Raw genomic sequence first — 24,797 nt, forward strand, 5'->3', positions numbered from 1 at the left:
CTGTTCTCCTTACCTGTATTTGCAGACACAAGGGATCTTTATGCCAGCTGGTTTTAAACGGGGTGTATTGCACCAGAATTAACATCACACAGCTGCCTAAGCCCCTTGGACATGGTGGGCTGCTGGTTTAGAAATGAGCTGATAATACAGCCATGGCAACACTACTTGCAGAGTTAGAAAAAAAACCATCCAGCACCAGCAGAAAATGTGTATAGATTGGTTTATCTCTTTACTCAATATAGATAACACCCCTTCTTTGAAATAAAAATCTATGCTCCGGAAACAGCAGATAGGATGGAGTTAACCACAATCTAGTGGATCATGAGACTTGGTGCTCTCTGGCACTGACACCTCAGAGTTCATCTTGAAATAGTGCCATTCAACATGGGTGACAGAGTGGCGCAGGACACACCAGCCCCAGAGGAGGGAATTTAGCCAGTGAGAGGTGGGAGGTGTGAGGGAAGGAGGCAGAAAGAAGCACACAGACACCACTGGCACAGAATTATAAATCCTCAACTTCAGAACATCAAACAAGGGCTGGTTGTTGACAATGCCATGACAATTATGGGGCTTGTTGTCTCTCTGCAAACCAGAGTTTTCACGAGACAAACATTCACAAATACACAGGGCATGTAGAAGGGTTAAACACTGGGAGAAGGAAAGGTCTGCACCAGTCAGATGACAGTGCAAACTCACACCTTCCAAAACGTATTCTGTGTCAGAATGAACATAATTTCCTGCTGTTCAGAGGCAGCTTCTCTGGTTCACTGACCTTCCTTTTCTTCTCAGGTCCTGTTACCTCTTCCTGGCTAAAGGCAAGGTTCAGGAGGTTTATCTGCAAGAACCATCAGAAACAGGGATCATTCTCACGGAGCAGGCTCCTGCTACATGAGTCAAAAAGTAAAGCTTCCAAAACTGCCATGTGTGTGCCTGGATCCTCTTGGCTTGGCTCAGTGTGATCCTGTTCTCCAGAAAAGCAATTAGGCAAGGAATCAAAACTGGAGTACTGGATGGAACTGGTGGGACTGTGAGAGTTGTGCAAGCAACAGGTTCAGCTTCAGGCACAGGGAATGGGTTTGGTGGCACATGAACAGGACCCACCTTCTCACTGCCAACAGAAAATAGCAGCAGCAAGGAGGTCTTTGAGGAATATAATAGCTGATAGGGCACTGGCTTTTCCACCAACCTCAGGTAATCAGAGCATGTGGAAAAGAAGGGGGGCACTTAGGTCAAATCTGTGGTCACAGCCTGTAAGGAGGAGACACACTCCCTCTGTACATCAGGGAATTCAGCACAAGCTGATCGATCTCAGACTTTGCAACTACCTGTGACTTTGTGAAAAATAACTAAGCCAAGCAAGCTTTTTTCCAGAAGGCTTAACTTCCCTCTAGAAAGACACAAACCTCCCCCAGGAATCTTCTGAGCCTACAAACCAAGAGGTTAAAAAACACAGATAAGTCTATGTGAGAATATAAATGAGTCAATGGAACAGGCACTTCAGACAGACCACAGGGAGATGGACAGCCAGGACGACAGCTGAAGTGTTGGCTGTGCCAGGGGACAAACTCACTTATCCTCCTTATCATGTCACATATTTGCATTTTTACAATAATAATCTGGAGCCACTGAGAGCAACGTGTGTTGTTGCCCACCCAGAAGGGACGAAGCACAGTCTGGTAATGTGACCTCTCTCACTGGAGCTGAGCTGAAGGGACACACCATAGCACAGAGCTTCGCCTCCAAAACAAAGTTCACTTGGATGACAGTGAGGTGAATGGAGAGGGAAAGGAGTGCTAACCAAATTCCTGAGCTAGAGCAGGAGTCCCTCCCTCCAGTGTCACTGCAAAACATGAGGAATCCTGAAACTGAGGCAGGGCAAGCACAAGGAGTTAATGAAGAGCTATTCCAGGATGAATCGTGGGGATGAGCACAAGGTCTTCAGATTACAAGATGTGGTCATTATAGAATTCCCCGCTCACGTCACCAGGGCTTGCTTTCCCTCTGACCTTGAGGCTTCGGCAATCTCTGCATAGCAATGGGCTCTCTAATGTGTGAAACAGCTCTGATTAGGGATTAACAGCAAAAGACTTTGAAGCAACCCCCCTTCGCCTCTCTAGACTGTTTCAAATTGTTTTTCTTCCCCTCTTCCCTCCTCTTCATGATGAGCAACACAATATTGCTTAATGCAAAAAGTACGCTTTCCTTTCCCTAAAAACAAGAATGTGCCAAAGTGGGCTGGGCAGGTTCTCCCTCATCCTGCACGCTCGGGCTGACAGAGCTCCCGACGCTGCCCAGGGACAGGGGGATGAGTGGGTCTGTGCTGCAGCTGCAGCTCTTCACCTGATATCCAGCTGCTCCAAAGGGCATTTTAGGCAGATATTTAATTTCCCCTCCCTGGCATGGTTTTAACCTGTCTGCTTCCTTTTCTTGAAGGAAAGGGCCTAGAGGAGGAAACGCTGCATCCAGAGCCTCTGCAGTGCTAACACAGCTGCAGGGTTTGTCCCTGTCCTGCTGGCCACACAACAAAGCAGGGTGATGATTCCCAGTCTCCCGGCCCCAGTCACCTGGATGAGGCAGCTCAGCAAGAGCTGGTGCTTTTATTTCCTCTATTGAGGAACGGATCTTCCCCAGACAGCTCCTCCATGAAGATTTGACCCCTTTGCCATTCCTCCCAAATTTTCTGCACGAATGGGATACTTTTGAGGCCACAAGCAGCTGCTCACACTCCAAGTCTCCCCGGTTTTCCTGCCCTTGACCACAGGCAGCACGAGCACCTCACAGGAACCTGTGATGAGGACTGAAAACATCCATGGAAGCCATCGAGGGCTCTAGACAAGCACTGTTCATCTACTGAGTGAATCAGATGTCAACAGGGAGAGGTATTTCACCAAAGACAACATGCCCTGGCCTGTCCCTGCCCAGTTACAAGTTCATGGAGGAACTTGGAGCGAGGAACAGACCCCATGTCCAACTTCAGCTCCCATCCTTAACCAAACACTCCAGTTTCTTCGTCAGAAACATCACTCTAAATGAGATTAAGTCAGATTCTATGTATGTTTATTTGACTTGAACCAGAAAGTAAACCTCTTCAACGGTGTGGTGAGAAGCAGGAAATCCCTCCCATTGACTAAACATACAATCAAAGCCTCCAGAAGTTGATTAGTTCTAATTTTTCCCATGCACTGGGATGCTTGAGTTGAATAACCGATGGCAGAGCCTGCACTGTGTGAAGGCTGCTTTTCCTCTTACACAACCCCTGCTCCAGGGATGAGCCAGCTGCTGTAAAAGCAGGTAGGACAAGCTGCAGGCTCTTGCACGCCCACCCTGCACAGGGACCATGCTGACAGGTGGGACAAGTCCAGATCAAGTAGCAAACGCAGGAACAGATCCATGACCTCCTGACTCTGAGTCCCAGGAGGAGTTCAGGGTCTGGGTCATACCACGAACACACAGTGGCTTTGAATCTCCTGTTTTACAGTACGTGTAAAAAAGTAACACTTTGCAGCAGGAATTCTTCTGTAGAACCGCAGCTCACTTGTGAATCATACAAGTGTTACTAATTTCTGGCATAGAGCTCAGGACAGCTGCGCGTTGTCTGGAGGAGATATCAGGCTAAAAATAGATTAGACTTAGATTAAAGCCTTCCCAAGGCAGACTGGTGGACCAAACAGCATGAGCAGACCACAGCCACACTGCTATTCTTAGATAGACACAATCAGGACCCAGTTTGCAATCCCCAGTGTCCCCAAGTATTCCAGCCGAAAATTCCCAGCATAAATTGAGGCAAATTTACAGCTCTCCTGTCCTGACGTGGTTTTTGCTTCCCAGGGCATCCTTATGCAGAGCAGCTAAAATTGCACAAGAGCATTCGGCTGTGTCCCTCTTTGTCCCCAGCCTGCCCCATGCTGAGGTTTGGCACTTGGCAAATTTTCTGCCCTCAGAAATGTTCCCTTTGTCCGGGACACGGAGGGTTTTGTTTGGTACCTTGTAACTACCCCGACAAATTCAGAAGCACATTCATGTCAAAAGAAGTGCAGTTCCATCGAGCAAGCTGGAAGAATAAGGACTGAGATACAAGATTTAACTGCTGAAAAAAGGCAGAGTGACCGTCAGGTGTGAGGGCAACACAGTTTGTGCAGGGGACTCTCACCAGAATGAGAGTGACCCAGTGCCTGAAGCATCCTGTGATTTCAACTGCAGCTACCACTGACTCAACAGCACAGCAAACTCCAGACACTTCAAAAATCAAGCCAGTGACTCTTTAAATTGGTCCCCTAAGAGCTGAGGTGTGGGCTGGTGAGGGCAGTAATTCCCACCTGCTCCCTGACAGCTGGCTGCTCCATGCTCCCCAAGCACAGCGAAAATCAAAGTTCACAGGACACATCACAGTGTCAGTGAAAGGACAGGAGATGGACACAAACTGAATCACAGAATCATGGAATCACAGACTGGTTTGGGTGGGAAGGGACTTAAAGCTCATCCAGTCCCAACCCCTGCCATGGGCAGGGACACCTTGCACTGGCCCAGGTTTCTCCAAGCCCTGTCCAACCTGGCCTTGGACACTTCCAGGGAAATACAAGAAATTCTATTTAAACATAAGGACATACTTTTTATTTTTTTACCATGAGGGCAACCAAAGACTGGCACAGGTTGTCCAGGGAGGTTGTGGAGTCTCCATCCTTGGAGTGGACAAGGCCCTGTGAGCCCTGTTCCCCTCCCGTGCTTTGAGCAGGTTGGTTGGACACTCCAGTCTCCGGTTCCCCTCCCAGCCTCGCTGGCTCTGCGGAGGTGGCTCTGTGGGCTCAGTACTGTGCTCCCATCAGTTTCCAGTAACGTGGTCACACTGACATCAGTGGAATTACTCCTGATTTTCATCTCTGTACCCGTGGGGGACGCTCCTGCTGGTTAGCAGGACAGACAGCTGACACGGGTGGGCCTCACTGTGGCGCTGCTGCAGAAACCGGCCACGTTTTTGTGCCCGGGAAGCCACGTCAACACATCAGTGACTCCCACCAGGCCCCTGCCTTTTCCTCAGCTCACTCTCAAACCTTTGCCATTCAGCTCCATCTCTTGGTCTCACAGCCCGCTCTGCACCTCGCGTGTCTTGTAGCTTTTAAAGGACTAATGAACAGATTTTTCCAGAGTATTAAAAAAAATGCTTAAAAAATACCTGCTGAAAGACTAAATTATCACTATCTCTCCTACTAATCTCTTCCAGGGCCCTCAATCACACTGTAGTCTTCCATGATGGACATTCTGATTGCTGGATCACAATCCAACCCACTTTCCAAACCCAGAAGCTTTCCCCTGTATGATTCCAGCATTGGAATTCTCCACTGAGGAGGAGAAAGGCCATGGACACTCCTTTTACCTACTAGGTTGCTACCCAACAGTCCCTCCTGGGATATTAGATCTGTCCAACCTTAATTTATGTGGATTTCTCCAGAGGGTCTGGTTGCTAGTATGAATATATGGAATGGTAGCCAGCACGGAAGCGCCACATCTTCCCAGGGATGTCCCCGGGGGAGCTGTCAGGGAATTCGAGGGCACAAGGGTTAAACCTCCCCGGATCTGTGGGGTGATGGGCCTCACCTCTGCACTCAGAGATCACTAGGAAACTGTTTCCTGCACACTAGACAGGGATAACTCATGGAAGGGATGAATGGCCCCAAGATACAGCTGAGGATCTGACGTGAACTGAGAGAAGCCAGGAATTTCCTGACCTCCCTGTCTCACTCCTCCCAGAATGGCCTGAGCTCACAGGAAGGAGAGGCAAGCTCATCTCTGAATCTTTCTCTCTTCACTGCTTGGGTCTGTGTAGCTTCAGCTGGTTTGGAGGAGAAAATGTTCTGGGAACTTCTCATCAGATACAGCTCTTGATGGACAGTTAGAGATAAACCTTGCTTCTTTTTTTTCTTTTCTGCAAAAGTTCAAGATAATGACATTGCCACAGAAAAATGTTTCGCTATTGCTGTGCACATGGCAGGTCTCACCCTTCAACTGCCTCCTGTCATGGCACTTTTGGACGTGCTTTGCCTGGGAAAGATCAGACAACAAAGGTCTTGATCTCCAAGCTGTTATTTGCAATTGAACCCACTTGTGCTGACCTTCACTTCCAGTCAGAAGCTGTGTAGGACACGGCAGCTCAGCGAGGCACAAGAATCATGGAATGGGTTGGATGGGAAGGGACCTTAAAGCTCATCTTGTTCCCACCCCCTGTCAAGGGCAGGGACACCTTCCCCTAGCCCAGGTTGCTCCAAGCCCCGTCCAACCTGGCCTTGGACACTTCCAGGGATCCAGGGGCAGCCACAGTTTCTCTGGGCAACCTGTGCCAGGGCCTCCCCACCCTCACAGGGAAGGATTTCTTCCCAGTATCCCATCTATCCCTGCCCTCTGGCAGTGGGAAGCCATTCCCTGTGTCCTGTCCCTCCATCCCTTGTCCCGAGTCCCTCTCCAGCTCTCCTGGAGCCCCTCTAGGCCCTGGAAGAGGCTCTCAGGTCTCCATCAGGGTAACCATGACCCTGGGCACCAACAGGATACTGATCCCTGGCAAACACAACAGGTCATCATGTGTCATCCATGAAACTCTGTTTCCATGCTGGCTTCCATCGCTGTCACAGTCCCTTGGAGAAAGAGGCCATGGCCAGGTAGCCAAGGAGCAGCAGCTGGAGGCCAGACAGACTGTCCTCTGAGGGCTAAACCAGCACTGATTTACAACCCTTAGGTATGAATGTCTCCCCAGACATCCCAGTGCAGACAGCTCCCGTTAGCAGAGCTGATCCACATGGCAGGAGCAGGGTTCCAGCAGGCAGAGAATTCCCGAGCACACCCCTGAGCTAGCACTGATCCCAACTGCTCTGTCCACACAATGCCAAGTGTCAGCACGTTCCTCATGTCCCACAGCAGTCTATAAGCACGGCCAGTGTAGCAGCAGGAGCAGTGTCTGGTGGTGGCTAATGAAGCCAGAAACTTGGGAGGCAGAGCTGCCTTGTGCTGTGCTGATCCAGCCACACCATTCCCGGCTCCGGCGCAGGGCGATCCAAGGCTCCCTGCACGGCTGCCTCGCTGTGCTCCAAGGACCACCCCAGAACTTCAGCCCACAGCTTCCTGATGGGAGATAAAAGCCTGCAGAGGCGTTCACATGGTCAGATTTTACTCATCTTCTAGTTCTATTTCCTTCCAAACTCATTCCACTGCAGCACGTTTGCTTACACGAAGACAAAGCTGACCAAAACCAATTTTCAGGACAAGAACATTAAAGGATTCACAAGAGGATAAAGGATTTCGCTGAAGAACTCAAGAAGTTATTCCAAGTCAGTGCAGGACCTCGCTCTCATCAGCAGATTTCTACAAGTTAAACCAATGGGCAGAAATTCCCTTTTTTCCCCAACTCTTCCCAACTCCTAGAATTCCAATGAAAATAGGAAGATGCACAAACATAACACGGGGGGACAAATCCTTGGCTGATGCAATCACTCTTGAAGCCAGCAGAGGTGGGCTAATTTACATGCTGGTGTCTAACTCTGGATGATTAAGCACAGAGATGCTCTGCTGGAAAAGGGCAATCTCTCATTTGATCTCGAGGATCATCAATCATGAGATTGCAGATAACAAGCCAGTGGAGTACATGGAAATTTTTCCCCAATCTACAAAGCCCTGTCAGAGACTCTCCGTGGTCATTCCCAAAGTCCAGTTCCAGTTCTCACTGGGCAGGAAGAGCTGCTCCTCTTTTGGCAGATCCGCATCCTCCGCCTCTCCCATGTCGATTAGATAAAAATAAGCCTTTAATACTTTCATTCCTGGTTTTCCTGAAGAGCTATAGGTCAGGAAGATAGTGACCAATAAACTCAATTCCAACAGCACAGTTTTTATTTTTGGTAACCAAGGAATCAGAAGGATTCACTCCAGATGAAGGGCAGAAATGTGCTCACCCACATTTCCAGAAGCAACTTGTGACTGTGGGTAACGGTTTCGAACTCAGAACTTCTCAAATATCAAACCCTTGTGCAGACAGCTATTTCTGGGACACTCCAAATTGTTTTGGTGAGTTCGGAAAATTTTGGCATCCACACCCCAACCCAACAGCTGGAAAACACTATTAATAGTGTCTGGACAGCAACAAGGTGTTCACACTTGCAGCCCAACAGGTCTGTTCCAACCCATCTTACCTGTACTTGACCCTGTCAGATAACACCTAACTCAGACTTCCCATCCACCCAAAGCTTCTACTCGTTTTTTAAGACAAACTTCACTCATCAGCTTGGCTTCCTGATTCAAGTGGAATACACAATGGTCATTTGTTTTAACCACTTCCTTCAGAAAAGAAGGGAAAGTCCCTCTCATATGGAAAAGAGTGTCAAATTTTTATTAGCACAGGTTTTACAGTGATGATTCTAACTACTGCCTTGACTTTGTTTTTCCCTAAACCCAGTGAAATATTAGCCAGCTTCGAAGTAATGAGGTTTTAAAAATAGTATCAAAGAATACATTAAGAAAACCCTCTCCCACGCAGAATCTACCAGGCAGAGGGCTCGGGATTATTTTTTTTTTAAAGTCTTTGGAAGCATATGATGGATAAAGTGATCCTTCCATTTTTCAGCAACTAATGCTGTTTCCACCACCTTCAGACACTCTCACTCCTGCTACCGAATTTTAATGAAATTCACATGCTGAGAGTGAGAGAGAGAAGTGTCTGGTCCTCTGCTTACCATCGTGACAGCCCCAAAAGAAGGTCAGAGCATGAATCAGTGGGACAACCATGAGCTACAAACAAAAAAGGCTCCTGTTTTCACACAGACGACAGAATAAACAATGATGAGAAGGAAACCGGAGGATGTGACACGAAAAAAAAATGTGGTTAAAGTTTGAAAAATACCAGCCTAGGCACAGAAGTTCATTTCTAAGATCCAGAGTCAAGGCAAATACCTCGCAGATGCCTTTAGAATGACACGGTGAGTGCAGTCTGCAGTTGCTGTCTGGGTTAGACACCCCGGGATTCTTTTCAACAGAGGCGGGGAAAATTTTAGTAGCAATTTCCTACTCTCGTTAACTTACCCTGTAAAGATGCAGTTTCTGACCATTCAAGCTCACATGATTCTCAACTAATTTGAATGGGAGAAGGATCAAACGGCAAGGCTGGTGGCATTCAGAGATTTGCCCTGTCACTGAGAAAACCTCTGCACATGCCCATGTATTCAGGCTCTGATTGTGACTCAGGGTTTGGCCTGGGCAGCCCTCAGGATGGGATTAACTTTACATCACTTATCTAAGATGACATGTCTGGCCTACCCCAGTTCTTTGGGTTGCCCCAACAACCACCAAAAGAGAGATCAGTACCCCCAGGGGATAATTCTTCCTATCTCAGAGAGGGAACCAAAAAGGGATAGGATTCAGTAAGTACTTGTGACTCACAGGTAAAGACAGTCTGGAAGCAAGACAGGAGAGGTGAAGACCATGTAGGGCAACAGACAAACCTAAAATAGGGTGGTGACTTCAGATCCTTCACCCAAACCCACACACAGGTAAAGCAGCATGGCTGGGACAGGGATGGGTTTAGTTTGTGTTGTAATTCACAGGTGCCAACTCCAGGGAACAGAACCCATTTCTGGTACTGGATGTATGAAATAAGCTGATCATGGAAAGCTTCTTCCCACTTCATGCTTATATCCCTCTGGCCCAACACTCTGTAGCCTCTATGTATTGTGATCCTGCACCATAAATCCACTAATGTTAGTGAATCTCGTGGCATCCTCGATGACACAATGACCCCTGGCAATGAATTCCACCGTGCCTGCTATATCTTGGAACCACTAAAGTTTCCTCACCTGCTGGGATGCCCTTGAGCAAGGCATCCTGCCTGTCTCTTTTATTCCTGTCTTCTTCTTTCTACCTGCAATCCAAACAGCAAAGCAAAATTAGCTTAAAGAGTTTAACTGGAGGAAAAAAAAACCAATCCAGAAGCCTGACTAAACCACTGGGGCAAAATTCCATGAAATTGTGTAACCTTTGCTCCCAGGAACTGCCAGCACTGGCAGTTTATTCCCAGAAAGGTGTCAGAATTAAGTGTCATCTGAACATGCATCACATCAGCTTGCAGCACCTCTATCAATTATACTTAAACTGCATTTTAACCTGGTTTCTAAGAAAACAAAGCTTATGCAACAAACTTAGAGCATGTGCTCTAAGTGTGAGGGGTGGGGGAAAGGAGGGCAGATCTTCCCAGTGTACTAATTATTAACCTTTTAGACAGTTTCAATAAAATTTGAGGGGGTCTCCAAAGCGCCTCAGTTTCATGAGAACAGGCAACTGTTAGAGGAGGAGGATCCTGTTCATATCCCCAGAGTGCCAAAGGTGGCAGGATGAGTTGTTATTAGTTGTTGGAGAACCCACAGGAGAAAGACCCTGCAAAGGTGACTCCACAGGCAGAGAAGCTGCTTTATCCTGCTGCCCGGCCATCCCAGGAATGCTATTTACCATTTTGTCACTAGATGGTATTGTTCCACAGGCTATATCCCAGAGCCTCAAAGGTCAAACACAGCGTGGTGTATCAGAGGCTGGGATACTTGAAGGGAGAGAAGAGGCTTTTCTTTCATGTATTTTCATGTATGGAAGTTATTAGCAAAAATCAAACTGTAACAGCTAAAGAGCTTTGGTGAACATGGAGATAATGTAACACAGTTTTGATGATCTGAGCATTTCCTCCATATCTGAAAGAAACTGCTGAGATAAAGAGGTGGAAAGATACTGATACAAAATTAAATGTTTCTGTTAACAAACCAAGCCTACACAAGACCTTCAGTACAGTTCAGGCTGATCTGACACAAAATTCAAACAAACTCGGTTTATCCATTTCAACGTGAGTGAGAAAACCTAAATATTATGCTGGGATACAGTCAGGAGCAGAAGCCCCTTTAGTTTCAAAACTGGATATTTACCTGTATCTTGAAGGCACAAAGAAGGTGCTTCCACTTTCCTGCCTGGGTGGGTGTTATTTTTGTTCCCTTCATGCTCACTTGAATCTACGCTGACAGGGAGAGGGTGATTCTGTAAAGCAAGTGATGTGTTGTTTTAATAGCACAGTCTAAAAAACATGGCCAGGTGGTAAATCCATAAACCCCAAAATGTTTCTTTTAAGGAGGGTTTTGCTAAATAAACTCCGTTCCTGCAGTGAGAACTGAACAGAGCTATTTCTATACCTTGGTGCTCCCCTCCTCTTCCTCCTCCTCGCAGTCTAACCCTTGGTGGGAGATCTCAGTAGGGCTTCTCTTCTGGATCAGCTTGCCGTGAGCCTTCCTCACCCTCTTCTTCTCAGTCATCACTCTCACTTTCATGAGGTGGAAGTCGGTGGAGACTGAGCCCACTCTCAGGTTGACGGGATCCCCTCCAAACAACAGGTCACCAGGGCTGGCATCTTCCTTAAAGCTGGGGGGCTGGTAATCTTTGGGAGTGACTGCACAGGGAGAGGGAACCCACTGGGGTCAGAGAAACTGAGTTCCAGCTCTCCCAAATCTGATTCAGAAATAACAAGTGTGAACCAGCCTCGAGTAACATCAACTACTAAAAATATTCTGGTTTTATTCAGGAGGAAGGGAGAGAATGCAAAGGGGAAAGTGAGCTGAGCAAATGTTATCGGGGAGCTCAGAGAAACAATGACTTTAGGATGCTGAGATACCATTTAAGTGCTCAGTTTCTGGAGCAGAACCTGACAGCGCCTGTTCCTTAAAAAAACAACCCCCAAAAAAACCCCAGGGAAGAGGGATGTCTTCCTTTCACACTGCATGTCTGTACCTCTTACATGGACACCTGTCCCAAAAAGCATCTGCCATCCCTGTGCCTCAGACTTACTGTGTTACACCATTTCTCACTGTTATCAGCCAAGAGCTCCCATCTCAACTTTTTGTGCTTCAATTATTTTACAAGGCTCGTTTCTTACAGAAACTGATGGAAAGGGAATTTTGCCCCACCTACCATCGTTGTAGTAGAGGAGTTTCATGGTGAGGGTGATGTCATTGGGCAGTGGCCCCAGGTTCTGCATGAGCAGGTAGAGCTTACGGAGCAGGAGCCTGCTGGCCTGTTTGATGTCCTCGCTGCACAGCCCAGTCACAAACTCCCTGTGGTTGCTACAACCAGAAGAAGAATAACAGATTTGTTATCCTCAGTCATGAATATTCACGATCTAATTACACATACAGAGCACCCACTGACTTGTCTGAAACCACTAGTGACAAAGCTACAATGTCTTTATGTCATTTCCAGCTAAACAGGGAAGTGAAACAGGCTCCAGGGATGGGGTGGCATCCTCAGAACACCCGCTCTGGACTCAAAGGCTTGGCATTTACATTTGAACAGACTTTGGAGCTGGGGCAACAGACCCCATTATACAAATGTCATGAGTCACTTGTTTGAACATGATTAAATTGGATCAAAGGCCCATAAAACAAGTGCCTTTCACCTAAGCGATTTCAGGAATGAGAGGAATGAGCTGAGAATCCAATCTAAAGCCGATTCATCACAGGGGCTATTTTCAAGTCCATTTTGCAGTTTGAAGAGAGGTAAATCGCATGCTCTCCCTCAATTCCATGCAAGAAAAACGAGTTCAGAAGCACATTTTTCAGCAGTGACGAAGGGGCATTCCTCTCCCCTCCTTCAGCCATCCAAATGTCAGCTGGCTGGGCTAAGCAAACAGTCTAGACTGAGACCCACGAGTGACACGAGTGGGATGAATCGCAATCTGGAGGAGTTTGTTTCTCTTGACTATAGAGGTAGATGAGATAACTAACTTTAGATGGCCCAGATGAATCACTATGTGACTAAGGGACCTGAACTTCCCTAACTTGCAATGAGAAGGGGCCATAAAACCATGTGGTTCCTTCATTACGTCTTTGGGGAGACCCCTGACATGGGTGGGTGGCCCCATACACAGGCTGGATGGTCCCTAAGGCAATCCCCCAAAACTGCTTCAAAAGCAGGGAGTGACCCAAGAGAGCAGAGGGTCCCAGGGCTGAATCTGACTGAACCACAGCAAAGAACAGCTTCATTAAGACAGATTCCCCCTTCCAGCTGAAGCTTCTTGGCTTGTCATGAAAACACAGTGGCTTGACTTCCCAGAGTATGGAATCATAGGATCATTTAGGTTGGAAAAGACCTCTAAGATCATCAAGTCAAACTGCTGACAGAGGCAGGGGACGGTCTGGCAGACTCTGAACTGCCAACAGCAAAACTCCGAGGTATTAGATGTGCACTGTGGTCTTAGATTAAATCCTGTATGTTCAGAAATGTACAGCAAGTGAGAGGGAAATGCTGGCAGTGCCTAAGGTGGAATATCCATCACCTTTACAAACTGTGGGATTAGCAGATCAGAAATGGCAAGGGGAAAGATCACAAGAAAAAAAGAAATGAGACTTCCATAGGAATTAACAGGTCAAGGACTGATTCAATACAGGAATAACACTGTGAATTTGATGCAGGAGCGTGTCAAGAAGCAGAAGGAACTGAACCTTGGAAGGACAGGAATCTATGGCAAGAATTCCTCTAAAATCCATATAAAATAAAGACCATTTAGGGGAACATTTCCCCTTATCCCTCGGATGTGATGATGCAAACCCACAAAACCTCTCTCCTGGAATTATTAACTCCAGGTTTGCACATGACAACAAGCACTGCAGGTGTAAAAGGCAGTGTTATCAGCCGAGGGAGCTGACAGCAAAGATGACACAGTTCTCTGGTCCGTGCCAGAACATCGGATTATGAAGGACTGCAGGGACATGCAGGAGCCTGCCAGGGCACTGCCAGTCCCTGAGGAAACACAGCACAGCCCAGGAATCTGGTGCCCTGGGCTCTGGAGCCTCAGAGCACACACAAACATAACACCAAGATTGCCTGGCCAGCAAGATGGACTCTGAGGGATGCTGAGCTCCATTGGGGGACTGTCCTTATCTCTGGGAACTAATGAATAAGGCTGATTAAAACCCAAAGTACTCAAGGGCCATCTATTATCTTTCAAATCCCAAATCTCCTCTTCCCCTCAGTGTAGTGAGGACAATGGAGCTTCAGAGCTGAAACAGAGGGCACAGCCAGCAGGACACTCCACACTGAGATAATTCAGATTCTCCCAATAGAAGATCATTTTGCCTTATACTAGAAATTATTTGGATGTGTTTTGAGAGAGAGTAGCTAAAGGCAGCCTCCAGGAGTGCAGCAGAGGAGCTTCCTGAGGAGCACACAAGACAGCAGAGCTCTCTTGCTGTACAGGCAGGTTTCCAGGCCCAAAGATTTCACCAACGGCAACTGCAGAATAAACTGAAAACAGGTCAATTATTGTTTTCTTTTTTTTGCTTTGGTTGCAGCCAACCGCCTTTGATAGTATTTATTTGAAACTCCACAGGATTGTGGCCTACTAAGCACAGCTTTAAATATCTAACAGAGAGTGCCAAAAAGAGGCAAAGAGCTGCTGCTTCCTGCCACACGTTTTGCACCATCAACTCAGGCATCATAAGCGAAAGTTCTCTCGGGTCACCCACGCAGGGCTGCTCAAGCAGAAGACATGTATGCAAATGTCCAAGGGAAAAAACCCTGGGTGCAGGATCATGGGGACAAAAAGGGATCAAACCTTTTGAAAGCACGAGGCTGTGTGGTGAAAATGGAAGAATCAGTTGAGACAGCAGCAAGCTCAGGAACTGTGCTGGTTTCTGCATCACCCCCCTGATGAGGCACCGCTGCTACCAACTGTCCCGAGCTCAGCTCGGGTGCCCTTTGAGGGCCTCATGATGCTACATAACCTCATTTCGACTCATCCTCCCAGCAGGTCGTATCCTGCAGGGTGAATATCCTCAGCTCTGAGGGTATTTACAGCTGCTCAGCAACTTGGACATGCTCGAACCACAGAACCACAGGATGGTTTGGGTTGGAAGGGACCTTAAAGCTCAGGTCCTCCCACCCTCTGCCATTAGCAGGGACACCTTCTACTAGACCAGGTTGCTCCAAGTTTATCCAACCTGGCCTTGGACACTTCCAGGGACGGGGAGTCCACAGCTTCTCTGGGCAACCATAAAGTGTGGTTTTTTAATGCTTCATAACCAGTTTTCAGTGTAACCCTAAGAAACCAACCCAAACCTTTACCTGCTGATGTCCATCTGTGGCACCTTCTTTTTATACTTGAATTTGAATTGGTACAGTTCAGTCACTACCTAGAGAGGTAACAAGAGAAGGGAAAAGCAAAAATGGGTCACTTTGAGTAACAAGTGTAAAGATGTGTCCTGAGCTCAGCAGTCCTTTCACACTCTCTGCCAGAGCACAGCATTAACTTAATGACATGATGACAACTTTAACTCCATTATTGCTTGCACGGGCTTTGGCAAATTTTCTTAACAACCACATCTCACCTAGCACTGAAAGAATCACAACAAAATTACAAACTTCCTGCTTCCTCCTTCCACTTCCCCCATGGGCCTGACTCCCCAGCCTCAGTCTCTAGTGAGGCTCCAGGACCAGCCAACCCTCCCTTCTTAAGGAAAACTGGGAGCTGCACGGGTGATCAGTGTCATAAGGAAGCCTGGCCCAGTGCTCTGAAGGGACACAAAGGTCTGGAGGACTCTTCCCACAAGGAAATTCAAACAATATTGCATGGGAAACAGTTGCTGAATTTCACCGGTCTCAGAGGTTTTTTTTTTGAGGGAGACAAAAAAACAAAATCATTTTCCATTTAAAAGGATTAAAGAATAAAACAATTAGGAAGAACAGACAGCTTCCCCCCCAGGAGAAAGGATCTATTGTAGACCAATTCCATGCCTATAATTCACTTTTTCCGGAGACAATGAGGTTGATTAGTAGGAGCTCAGCTGTGCTTTTAAGTCTGAGCCTTCCTTACAAATCCCAGTCTTGGCACAACTAAACTCCTGCTCTGTCCCCAGATGCTGAGGTGACACACAGCAGAACTGGAACCAGGTTCAGGTGCAAAGAGGCTACAGCTGTTCTCTGATCTCCAGCATGGATGCAGACCCTCACTAAGGATCACACCCCCCCATCTGTATCCCCCAGACAGATGTAACAAAACAGAAACACAACAGGGAACACCAAAAGGACAAGGACAGGCAGTACACAGCACATCCATCCAGGTCTGAAGGGATTCCTGACTTCTGTCCTACACCTCTCTGCACAACAACACAGCACTTTCCACCAGGGCTGTTAAAAAGGTGGTTCATAAATGAATTATTTTGAAACTTCTCATTCTTTCTCTTTGGGAAACTAAACCAAAAGGGCAAACATGGCCATTAGTTGCCTGCTGACACCCCTGCCTGAGGCCCTGGTGGGCCCACAGCCTGGTGCCTGGTGTTTGATCCCCATCCAGCTCACTGAGCTGGCACTCTGGAGTGAAGGCACAAGGACAGAAAGGAGGTCACCGAGCAGCTACGTCAGGGTGGAACTTCAGCCCACGACTCCACTCTGAATACAGATCTACTCACCCATGGCTGCAGTTGCCTCAAAGATTAATTAAGACTCTTTCTTACCTCCGGTTCCTTGGGATTGGTGTAAATCTGTTACAAGAAAGCACAGTGAGGGCATTCTCCCCGGGACAACTTGAACCAGTGACTAACAATGATATTTTCAGTTTACAGCAGAGACTGGACTATCTTTAGCGTGGGATCGGAGAAAGGAATGGCTGAGAAACAGCTTTCCTCTATCAGCAGGCAATACTTACTACTTCAAAGACAGGTAGAAGACAACTAATGTGCAATTGTGGAGGAATGAGGCTAATTCCCATTCCAACCCTCACAGGGAACTACTGACTGAGATTTAACTGCTCAGATGATGCACAGAGTAGACGCAGAGAAAGCTCCTGGAGCTTTACAGAGGGCCAGGGCCAATGGCTGTCTTGGAACCACCAGTGTGTGGTTTGTCCAGGATCAGATTAGTAAGGACACTTCTGCAGGGGGAAACGAAGAGGAGCTCCCATGATAGGAATCACATGAAAGTGCCTCTCAGAGTCTAAGGATGCATGTGAGGCCTCAGTCAGGAGTGTGACATGCTGAGAAAAACATCCCCATGCAGCCTTGATCTTCACACTTACATATTTGATAAAGGTCATAGCTCTATTAAAAATCATACACATTCTGGCTTCTCCTTAAAAAAGGCACAAATGGTTTGACACAACCTTGACTCTGTATCTCTTTCAAGCAGAGGAGGGGAAAGAAAACTACTTTGTATTCATCTACTTACTGCAAGGACAGCGATGCGTAGCTGAGGAGGGAAAAGTAAAACACATAATGAAAATCTAACCTCAGCAGGCAAAGAAAAGCAAGTCCTATCAAAACCTAACTGCCTACACAGGGCAAAGGAATAGATACACTCAACGAACGAGGAGTTAAAACCCGTTTTGCAGATTCTTCCCAGCACGGCATCAGCAACACCTAGTGGCCAGTTCGTCTGGCTTTACTTGCAGTTCCCCAAAAAACAGCTCCATGCTCAGCCTGCTCCCATGGGGCTCCTTTTAAACAAATCCCCAAAGGCTGTGCTGATTTAAAACCCTTTAGCAAGAGCACCTATCCCCACTAAAGACTAATATTTGCTCTCCTCTGAGAAGCTCTCCAAAGGTATTTATGCTACAGCAAGGAAACGTACATGGGACTTGAAAACAATCTGAAAATACCCATTAAATACCTCAGGTTTTCCCTAATCCTTGTCAAACAACAATTAATTTATGTCTCATAAATAGCAAAGGATCTCCTAGAGCTGTCAGCAAGCACTACACTGCGTTCACAACGTTGTGAATTGTCCTGTGCACACTGACAGTTGTACTGACGTCTGAGAGCCCGTCAGATCATCAGTGCCACAACCACCAGCACTCCAGCCGAGCTGGAGGAGCTGTGCTGATGAACACTGCTGACAGAGATGACAGCAGCTGGTGCTTTTTCCTGTGCAGAGCAGATTTTATGGGAGAATCAGCAAGGAATATGATTTCTTGCTACTGGTTTTGTCCTGGAACCGGTTGCGCACCTCACTGGATAAATTACTTTCCCCAAAAAAGTAGTAAATTCTGAGCCAGAAAAAAGCCAGGAGGGTTAGAGAGGATGAGCAGAAGGGGAAAGGAGATGAAGGAGAGCAGAAGCACAGAACCTCTCTCAAGAAAACAGGGTAGGAGATCAAGATCTCAGCTCTGCCTGGCAGTGCCTCTATCAGACATTAGAGAACACAAATGTAGAGCACAGAACTGAGGGAAATCCATTGCAAGCTGAAAATTAGTTCCCACACCATGGACAGATTTGGGCTCAAGGCATAAAATCCCAAATCTCATACTCAGGGCAGGGTCTCCCCCCTGTCCCATGGCCATAAAGATGTGTTGTGTGCATGAGAGATTGTAACAGAAATACAGTAGAAAGATAGTTTTGTCCATACTTTACGAAGAAATAGGAAACTCCAGCAAAAAATGTGAAGAAAAACTTACATACTGCTTCTCCAAAGCATCAAAACAACCTTGAATCCTGCCAGGGAAAAAACATGTTAATACTAACCAGCAGTATTTATCTCCTGATCTGTAAACACACACTCATTAGATACGGGTTAAAGGGCATTTTTTTCTGGAATTAGGACAACACAACTAACAACATTTGGGGCTTGCACAGTCCTTTTCAGGTCAGCCCTGAAGGCACTGTCCTTCCTTCTGCATTTGTGCACTGTTTATACTTCTGGGGCATTATCCTGTCAGACCAGAGCCCACTTGAATCCTGACAAAGACAAGGATTGGAGGCCAAAGTGGTTCCCTGCTCAGTGCTCTGTTCCAGCTCCCCAGCCAGAGCTCTGATGGCTCTTTTCCCATCAGCCTTGTACAGAGTTTGGCTGAATCTGAACATGTATGGTCTTGTAAATCTTTGTTATCTGATGCATAGTTTACAGCAATGGATTTTCCCAAAGCAGTAAATATTATTTGAAGTAGCAATAGCCAGATATTTGCTCTTGGAGTGAAAGGATGTGCTGTTGAGGTATCTCCTTAGCACATCAAAGTCAGTTTTTCTGCTTGCTGGGAACGTGCCAACTCTTGAACACATCTTGAAGAAAACCTGGGGGGTACTTATAGGAAAAAAATATTGCACATACTGACAAACAAGTGCAAGAATCCCTATCAAAGTGAAACCAGAAAAGACTAAACAACAACAGGATTGATCTCATGACTGTCTTAACCCTCTCTCTGTACCTCCACTGCTGCGTGTGCTCTGGGGCCTGACCATGACCTCACTGCAGCCAACACTTCCACAGACCTTGAACTCACATGATGTGGGTCAGCTAATTCTGTCCTGCTTACGCAGGGCCAAGCACCCCCCGCAGCAGTGGGAGCTCCCCTGGCACCGGCAGTGCTACCGGGCACAATGTTTTCCAGTTCAGGAAGAAGAAGAATGCAGGGGCAGATGTCTCCATGCTCAGCACAGTCTTGTCTTGGTTTCACTGTTACTCACTTACCACTTGACTATCTGCAATGATCCCAGACAGCTTTTATCTTCGCGGAGAATTTTTAGACATAGGTCTGCAAAACCAGATTTAGCACCTAGTTACAATCCTTATCACAGCTCTTGGGCAAACACTGAAACTAAGCCTGTCACCCCCCCTTTTTTTGGATAAAATGCTTTATCTGGAGGTCCTTCCTGAGCGGAAATGTTGGGTTTCCACTGAGTCCCAGCTGGGCTGACACAAACTCATTGCTGAATTTGCAAATGTCAGAGCTTTCCTCAGCTCTGAGGGCTCTCCCGGAAGAAGAGCTGAAGTTACAGCTCAATTTCAAAACACCAGCAGCTTCATCCTCTCCTCCCTCCTCTTCTCCACTCCATCCTATCCCACCATTCCCTAACAACACCTTCCCTTCTGCATTCAGACTCCACCAACATGCGTATGAGGTAAATGACTGTGCTCAGAATAAACTACTTCTGTTAAGATTTTCTACACAGCTCCTTCTACTGTGTTTCCAGGCATTCAAGGTGGAAAATGCACTTTCAATCTCACAAGAGAATCTCAGTGTGAACCTTGAGGGCTCAAAAATCCAAAGGAAAATAAAACACAATAATCAGAGTTAATTTTTTTTAAAATTCTGATTTTTAAGTCACTCTCCTGTGTCACTCACTCACAGGGCTGGCAATGCCAAGGAATGACTTCAAAAGAAGAGAAACACTGACAGAAAAGCCAGGAGTTTTAGGTTGTCTTCCGTGCTCTCTCTCAGAAGTACTGTCTCCACCCAGACTTGAGAAGGCCTGTGGCCAACTCCCTAACAAACTGAACTCAGACATGTGCAGCCAGAAGCCAACACGTGAAGCAGATTACAGCTAAAAGAGAGCGAGCAGAAATAAGAATGCAGCACAAACGGTGTTACCATCTAAGTAGCGGGTTCCGTAGGAGCTCTCTGGGAACAGCCCCCTCATGTAGGTGACACAGGACACGGAGATGGCCAGGAGCCTCTTCACCAGCACCAGAGACTGCGGCTCCGTGGCCATGGCATCAGGGAACAGCACTGCTTCCTGCAAGAGGAGGGCAAGGCCAAAATAGCACCATTGTAGTGAAAACAGGGACTATATTTAGAAACAACTCACAGCAGGTGGAGAGAGGGTAACTTAAAAATGTCATTTTAACACTTCTCTGGTCTTTCAAGCTGCACAGGGAAGAATCGTGCCTAAGGTGGGTGGGATTAAATGTTTTCAGGATAGTGATCATCAGATCATTATTCAGGTGCAGACTGCACTGGCTGGACATACTTTCCCCTTTACCACATTCTCACCCCTTCCACTGCACCAATGCTGGCACTCACCAGACAACCATCCCTAGAAAAAAGTGTGTAGTTGTAATTGCAGAGTCACCCAAGTGCCAGGGCTGGTGTGGCACTCGCTGCTGTACCAAAGGCCACACCAACTGTGCTGTACCAAGTGCCACAGCTGTCTGGGAGCTCTGACAGCAGCCTGAGCTGCCAGGGCTGCACACCCCCAGGTTTCAGAGTGATTTTAACTCCGAGCTGTGAACAGCACACGGCTGCACCTGGAGCTACTGTAAATACACACTGTGTGATGTCGACATGAACAATGCAGCGGACACTGCACTAAATTAAGTTCTTTTATTAGTTTATTGCTGTTCTTCCTGCTAATAAAGCTCAGTGCACACCTAATGAGCCTACATTTATTGAGTCAAACCACGGCAGAGCCCCACGCTGTTTCTCACTGAATTGGAAATAATCCAGCTAAGAACAGTGCAGACAGCAGAAAGTGCTCCCACCTCCCTCCACAGGCACAGGCGTGCCAGGTCCCAAACAGAGAGCTAAGGTTGTCAGTACCATCATAATTAAAGGTTTTTACCTTAGAGGACTTCTTCTTTTGCCTGACTAGCTGCTGAGTAGCCATCCTGTATTTCAAAGACCTGCCTTCCACTTGTAACTGAACGCTGAAAAATAAAGAAGATACGAGACACCTGGAAAAAAGTTTTTGCTGTTTCTCATATTTCTTAAACTAAGAATGAGATTCTTCAGGTTATTCAGGTCTGAAAACTAACTGCCAGCCAGGACAGCTAAAGCAAAGCAAGCCAAGGGTACTCCATGGCACTGAGTCTGCAGAGCACGAAAACTCTCTGTTCACTGGCAAACGATCGATAGTGTTTGAAATTCAGGGCCACGACTGCACTTGGTGTCAGTCACTTCAAAATGCATTTCTCATATTCCAAACCACAAATGTTAATTCCCACAACCATTAAAAACTGTGAAGGGGGAATGTGAAAGAACTGGAGGCCTGCCAATAGTAGGTAATATTTTAGCAAGGGTAAGCAGGAAAAGCACTAACATCAGTGTTGGCTGGAATAAAGGAATGAGTCTTCTGGGACACCTTGAAAGGAGAAAAAAAAGGGGGAAAAAAAAAAGAGAGAAGTCCAAATTGTTTCAGTGAAAGCTTGTTAGACAAGCCTGGATTGAAGAGGAAAATATTCTTTATACAGGAACGGGGAGCTGATTGATACAGGCAATAATGTGGACATTCCACATTTCGCACTCGGGTGAGGAGCTTGATTTAGCACCACCTGACACCCTGATTAAAAACTTCCATTAGCTGGAATTAACAAGGCACGCGTTTACTGGTTTGAAAAATGACTCACTGGGAGATCTCCACATCTCGTTACTAACAGGGGATGTTAATGACAGGAAACACCACCAACAGGTCGCCAGAGTCCACAGCCAGTCAATATTCCCAGTAACAATTAAAATAATAGCATAAACACGGGGGGTTGATTTAAATCCTGACCTAATGCAGCCAGCAGCGGGCTTTTATTAACTCAGCTGATCCAACCCTGTTCTGCATTTGTACCTTTTGTGCTTTTTTTCCCATGGAAGCCTCATTTCCATTTGTTGGCAGTCATTAAGACATGTTGATTGAAACATGGTGACAGCTTTTATGCTAAATTTAGCGTTTCAATTAGTAATGAGGACAGATTACGGCTATAAAAGTATATTTAAACAAATACACACCTGCAAAATTTTTAATGTGTTAAATATTTTAGCAAAGTAGCTTTTTTTACCCAGGCACTGCGAGCAGGACTGGAATGCAATCAAGGCAGACAAAGGTGTTATTACGATGTGAGGTTATTAGCTAAATAGAGCTGATTTAAGTGAAACAAAGAGATAAGAAAACATGTTTTCTAAACCATACCATACTTAATATTGATTTACTGCAGAGGAAACATCACCTAGACTGAGATGATCCACTGTGGCCTGGCCGTTCAGATACAAGACTTCAGCATCAGTGTCTTACCTGGGCTGGAGGGGACAGAAGGTGCCCTGGAACTCCAATGTTCAACCACTTGGCAGCCACTTTATCACCAAATATCAGGAAATTAATATTAAATGGGAAAAACCAACCCTCACCCTCAGGTAACCCCATCCTCGTGGGACTTTGCCCCCTCAGCCCTGCACCCCCTCAGCCCTTCCCCTCGTGCCTGATGTTGGAGATCTGAGGCACCACAGCCCCTAAAAGATGCCATGGCTCCAAAGATGGGGTTAAAAGTCTGTTTTGGGGGTGTCTCTGGGGGTTTTTTTTGAGTGGCTGTGTCCCATACAGGGCCAGGTCCTGCCCCTCGCATGGCAGCGCCTGATGCCACCATGAGGCACTGGGGGTCCCTGAGGTGCGGGGGGCTGAGGCACCTCTGAGGGGCTGGGGGTCCCCCTGAGGCACAGGGGGAGGAAAGAGGCGGTGGGGCTGAAGCGCAGGAGACCCCGGAGACACCGAGGGACCCCTGAGACACTGAGGGACCCCTGAGGCGCTGAGAGACCCCTGAGGCGCTGAGAGACCCCTGAGGCGCCAGGGTCCCTCTGAAGAGCGGGAAAGCCCCAGAGGCAGAGGAGGGTCCCCCTGAGGCACTTGGGGTCCCCCTGAGGTGCGGGGGGTTCCCCTGAGGCACTGGGGAGCCCTGTGAAGAGCGGAGGGACGGCTCCGGAGGGAGACCCTGAGGGGCGGGAGCCGCGGGCTGTCCCTGAGGCACTGAGGGACCCTTGAGGCACGGGGGAAACCCCAGAGACAAAGGAGGGTCCCCCTGAGACACTTGGGGTCCCCCTGAGGTGCTGGGGAGCCCTGTGAGGAGCGGAGGGACCCCCCGAGCTGCCGGAGGGGAGTGTGCCCGGAGGCGTGGGAGCCCCTCAGACGCTGGGGCTCCCCTGAGGTGCACCCCTGAGGGACCCCTGAGGCACTGAGGGACCCCCGAGGTGCGGGGGCTTCCTCCGAGGCACGGGGCAAGCCCAGAGGCAGACGAGTGTCCCCTTGGGGCATCTGAGGTCCCCCTGAGGCGCTGGGGAGCCCTGTGAGGAGCGGAGGGACCCCCTGAGGCGCGGGAGGTTCCCCTGAGGCACGGGAGCTCCCGAGGTGCTGAGGGAACCCTGAGGCGCGGGGGGTCCCCTGAGGCACTGAGGCACCCTTGAGGCGCTGGGGGTCCCCTTGAGGCGCTCGGGGTCCCCCTGAGGCGCTGGGGCTCCCCCTTGAGGCGTGCTTTCTGCCTGCCCCGCTCTGGCCGGGCAGTTCCCGTACCTTCTCCGCCCTCCCCGGTTCCGCGGGCTCCCCTCGCGCGGTGCCGCCGGACCCGCGGGCCTGGGCGGTGCTGGGGGCGGGCGGGGTGAGGCCGCCCGGCCGTGAGGCGGAGACCTGACCCTGACCCTGTGTCTGTGTGTGCCGCTGTCCCTGACCCTGTGTCTGTCCCTGACCGTGTGTCTGTGCGTGCCGCTGTCCCTGACCCTGTGTCTGTCCCTGATCGTGTGTCTGTGTGTGCCGCTGTCCCTGGCCCTGTGTCTGTCCCTGTCCCTGCTGCCCTGCACCCGGAACTCGGGCAGGGCAAGGTGTCCTTGTTTTAGGATGGTATTCCCCAATTTAGCCCCCTCACGGCTACTGCGAAAATTTAACCCTGTCGTTCGCCAAAACCAGGACACAAGGTGACCCTGCAGAAGAAATAGCGGCAGGGCCAGCCATGGCAGGGAATGGTGTAGTATCATGTATATTTAAAATCACTTTATAGCCAAATACTAGGTTTATTTGCAGCATATCACCTCGAGGAAGGTGCAGGTTTTCAACTACTAAAACCACGTTCTTAGAATATTCTGGTACTTCTCTAGGGAAAGGGAGACAAAATTGTCCCAACTCAACTCAAAGGGACTCTGTAAGAACCAGATTCTTTCACAGCCCAGGCAAGGAGGATGAGTTCTCCATTTCCCCACTATTTTACTTACAGAATAACCTGCCTAAATGAATTCTTCCCATTTCCAGGCATTTTGTCATCTTTTAGATAAAGAAATGTATTTTCTCCTCATC

The 24,797-nt window shown here is 47.9% G+C and overlaps 1 protein-coding gene across 6 annotated transcripts; it reads right to left on the reverse strand.

Moving 5' to 3' along the window:
* Positions 1-496: 496 nt before the first annotated feature.
* On the reverse strand, positions 497-24,103 carry HORMAD2 (HORMA domain containing 2). 6 transcript variants are annotated; one of them, XM_032706184.1, is made up of 14 exons: positions 24,024-24,101; positions 22,758-22,816; positions 21,321-21,405; positions 20,351-20,528; positions 19,450-19,513; positions 18,440-18,476; positions 17,215-17,235; positions 16,506-16,532; positions 15,118-15,185; positions 11,968-12,119; positions 11,196-11,449; positions 10,935-11,043; positions 9,825-9,889; positions 497-835 (listed from the first exon to the last, which is right to left on the reverse strand). In XM_032706184.1, exons 3-14 carry the CDS (start codon positions 21,363-21,365, stop codon positions 719-721), a joined length of 1,137 nt encoding a protein of 378 aa, XP_032562075.1. In that variant the 5' UTR covers positions 21,366-21,405; positions 22,758-22,816; positions 24,024-24,101; the 3' UTR covers positions 497-718. The 6 variants fall into 6 exon arrangements, with proteins under 6 accessions (XP_032562075.1, XP_032562080.1, XP_032562078.1 ...); XM_032706189.1 differs by having other exon boundaries at positions 20,351-20,495; positions 24,024-24,099; XM_032706187.1 differs by lacking the exon at positions 22,758-22,816 and having other exon boundaries at positions 20,351-20,495; positions 24,024-24,103.
* Between the last annotated feature and the right edge of the window lie 694 nt (positions 24,104-24,797).

Source organism: Chiroxiphia lanceolata, chromosome 18 (genome assembly GCF_009829145.1).
Source record: "Chiroxiphia lanceolata isolate bChiLan1 chromosome 18, bChiLan1.pri, whole genome shotgun sequence".
NCBI lineage: Eukaryota > Metazoa > Chordata > Aves > Passeriformes > Pipridae > Chiroxiphia > Chiroxiphia lanceolata.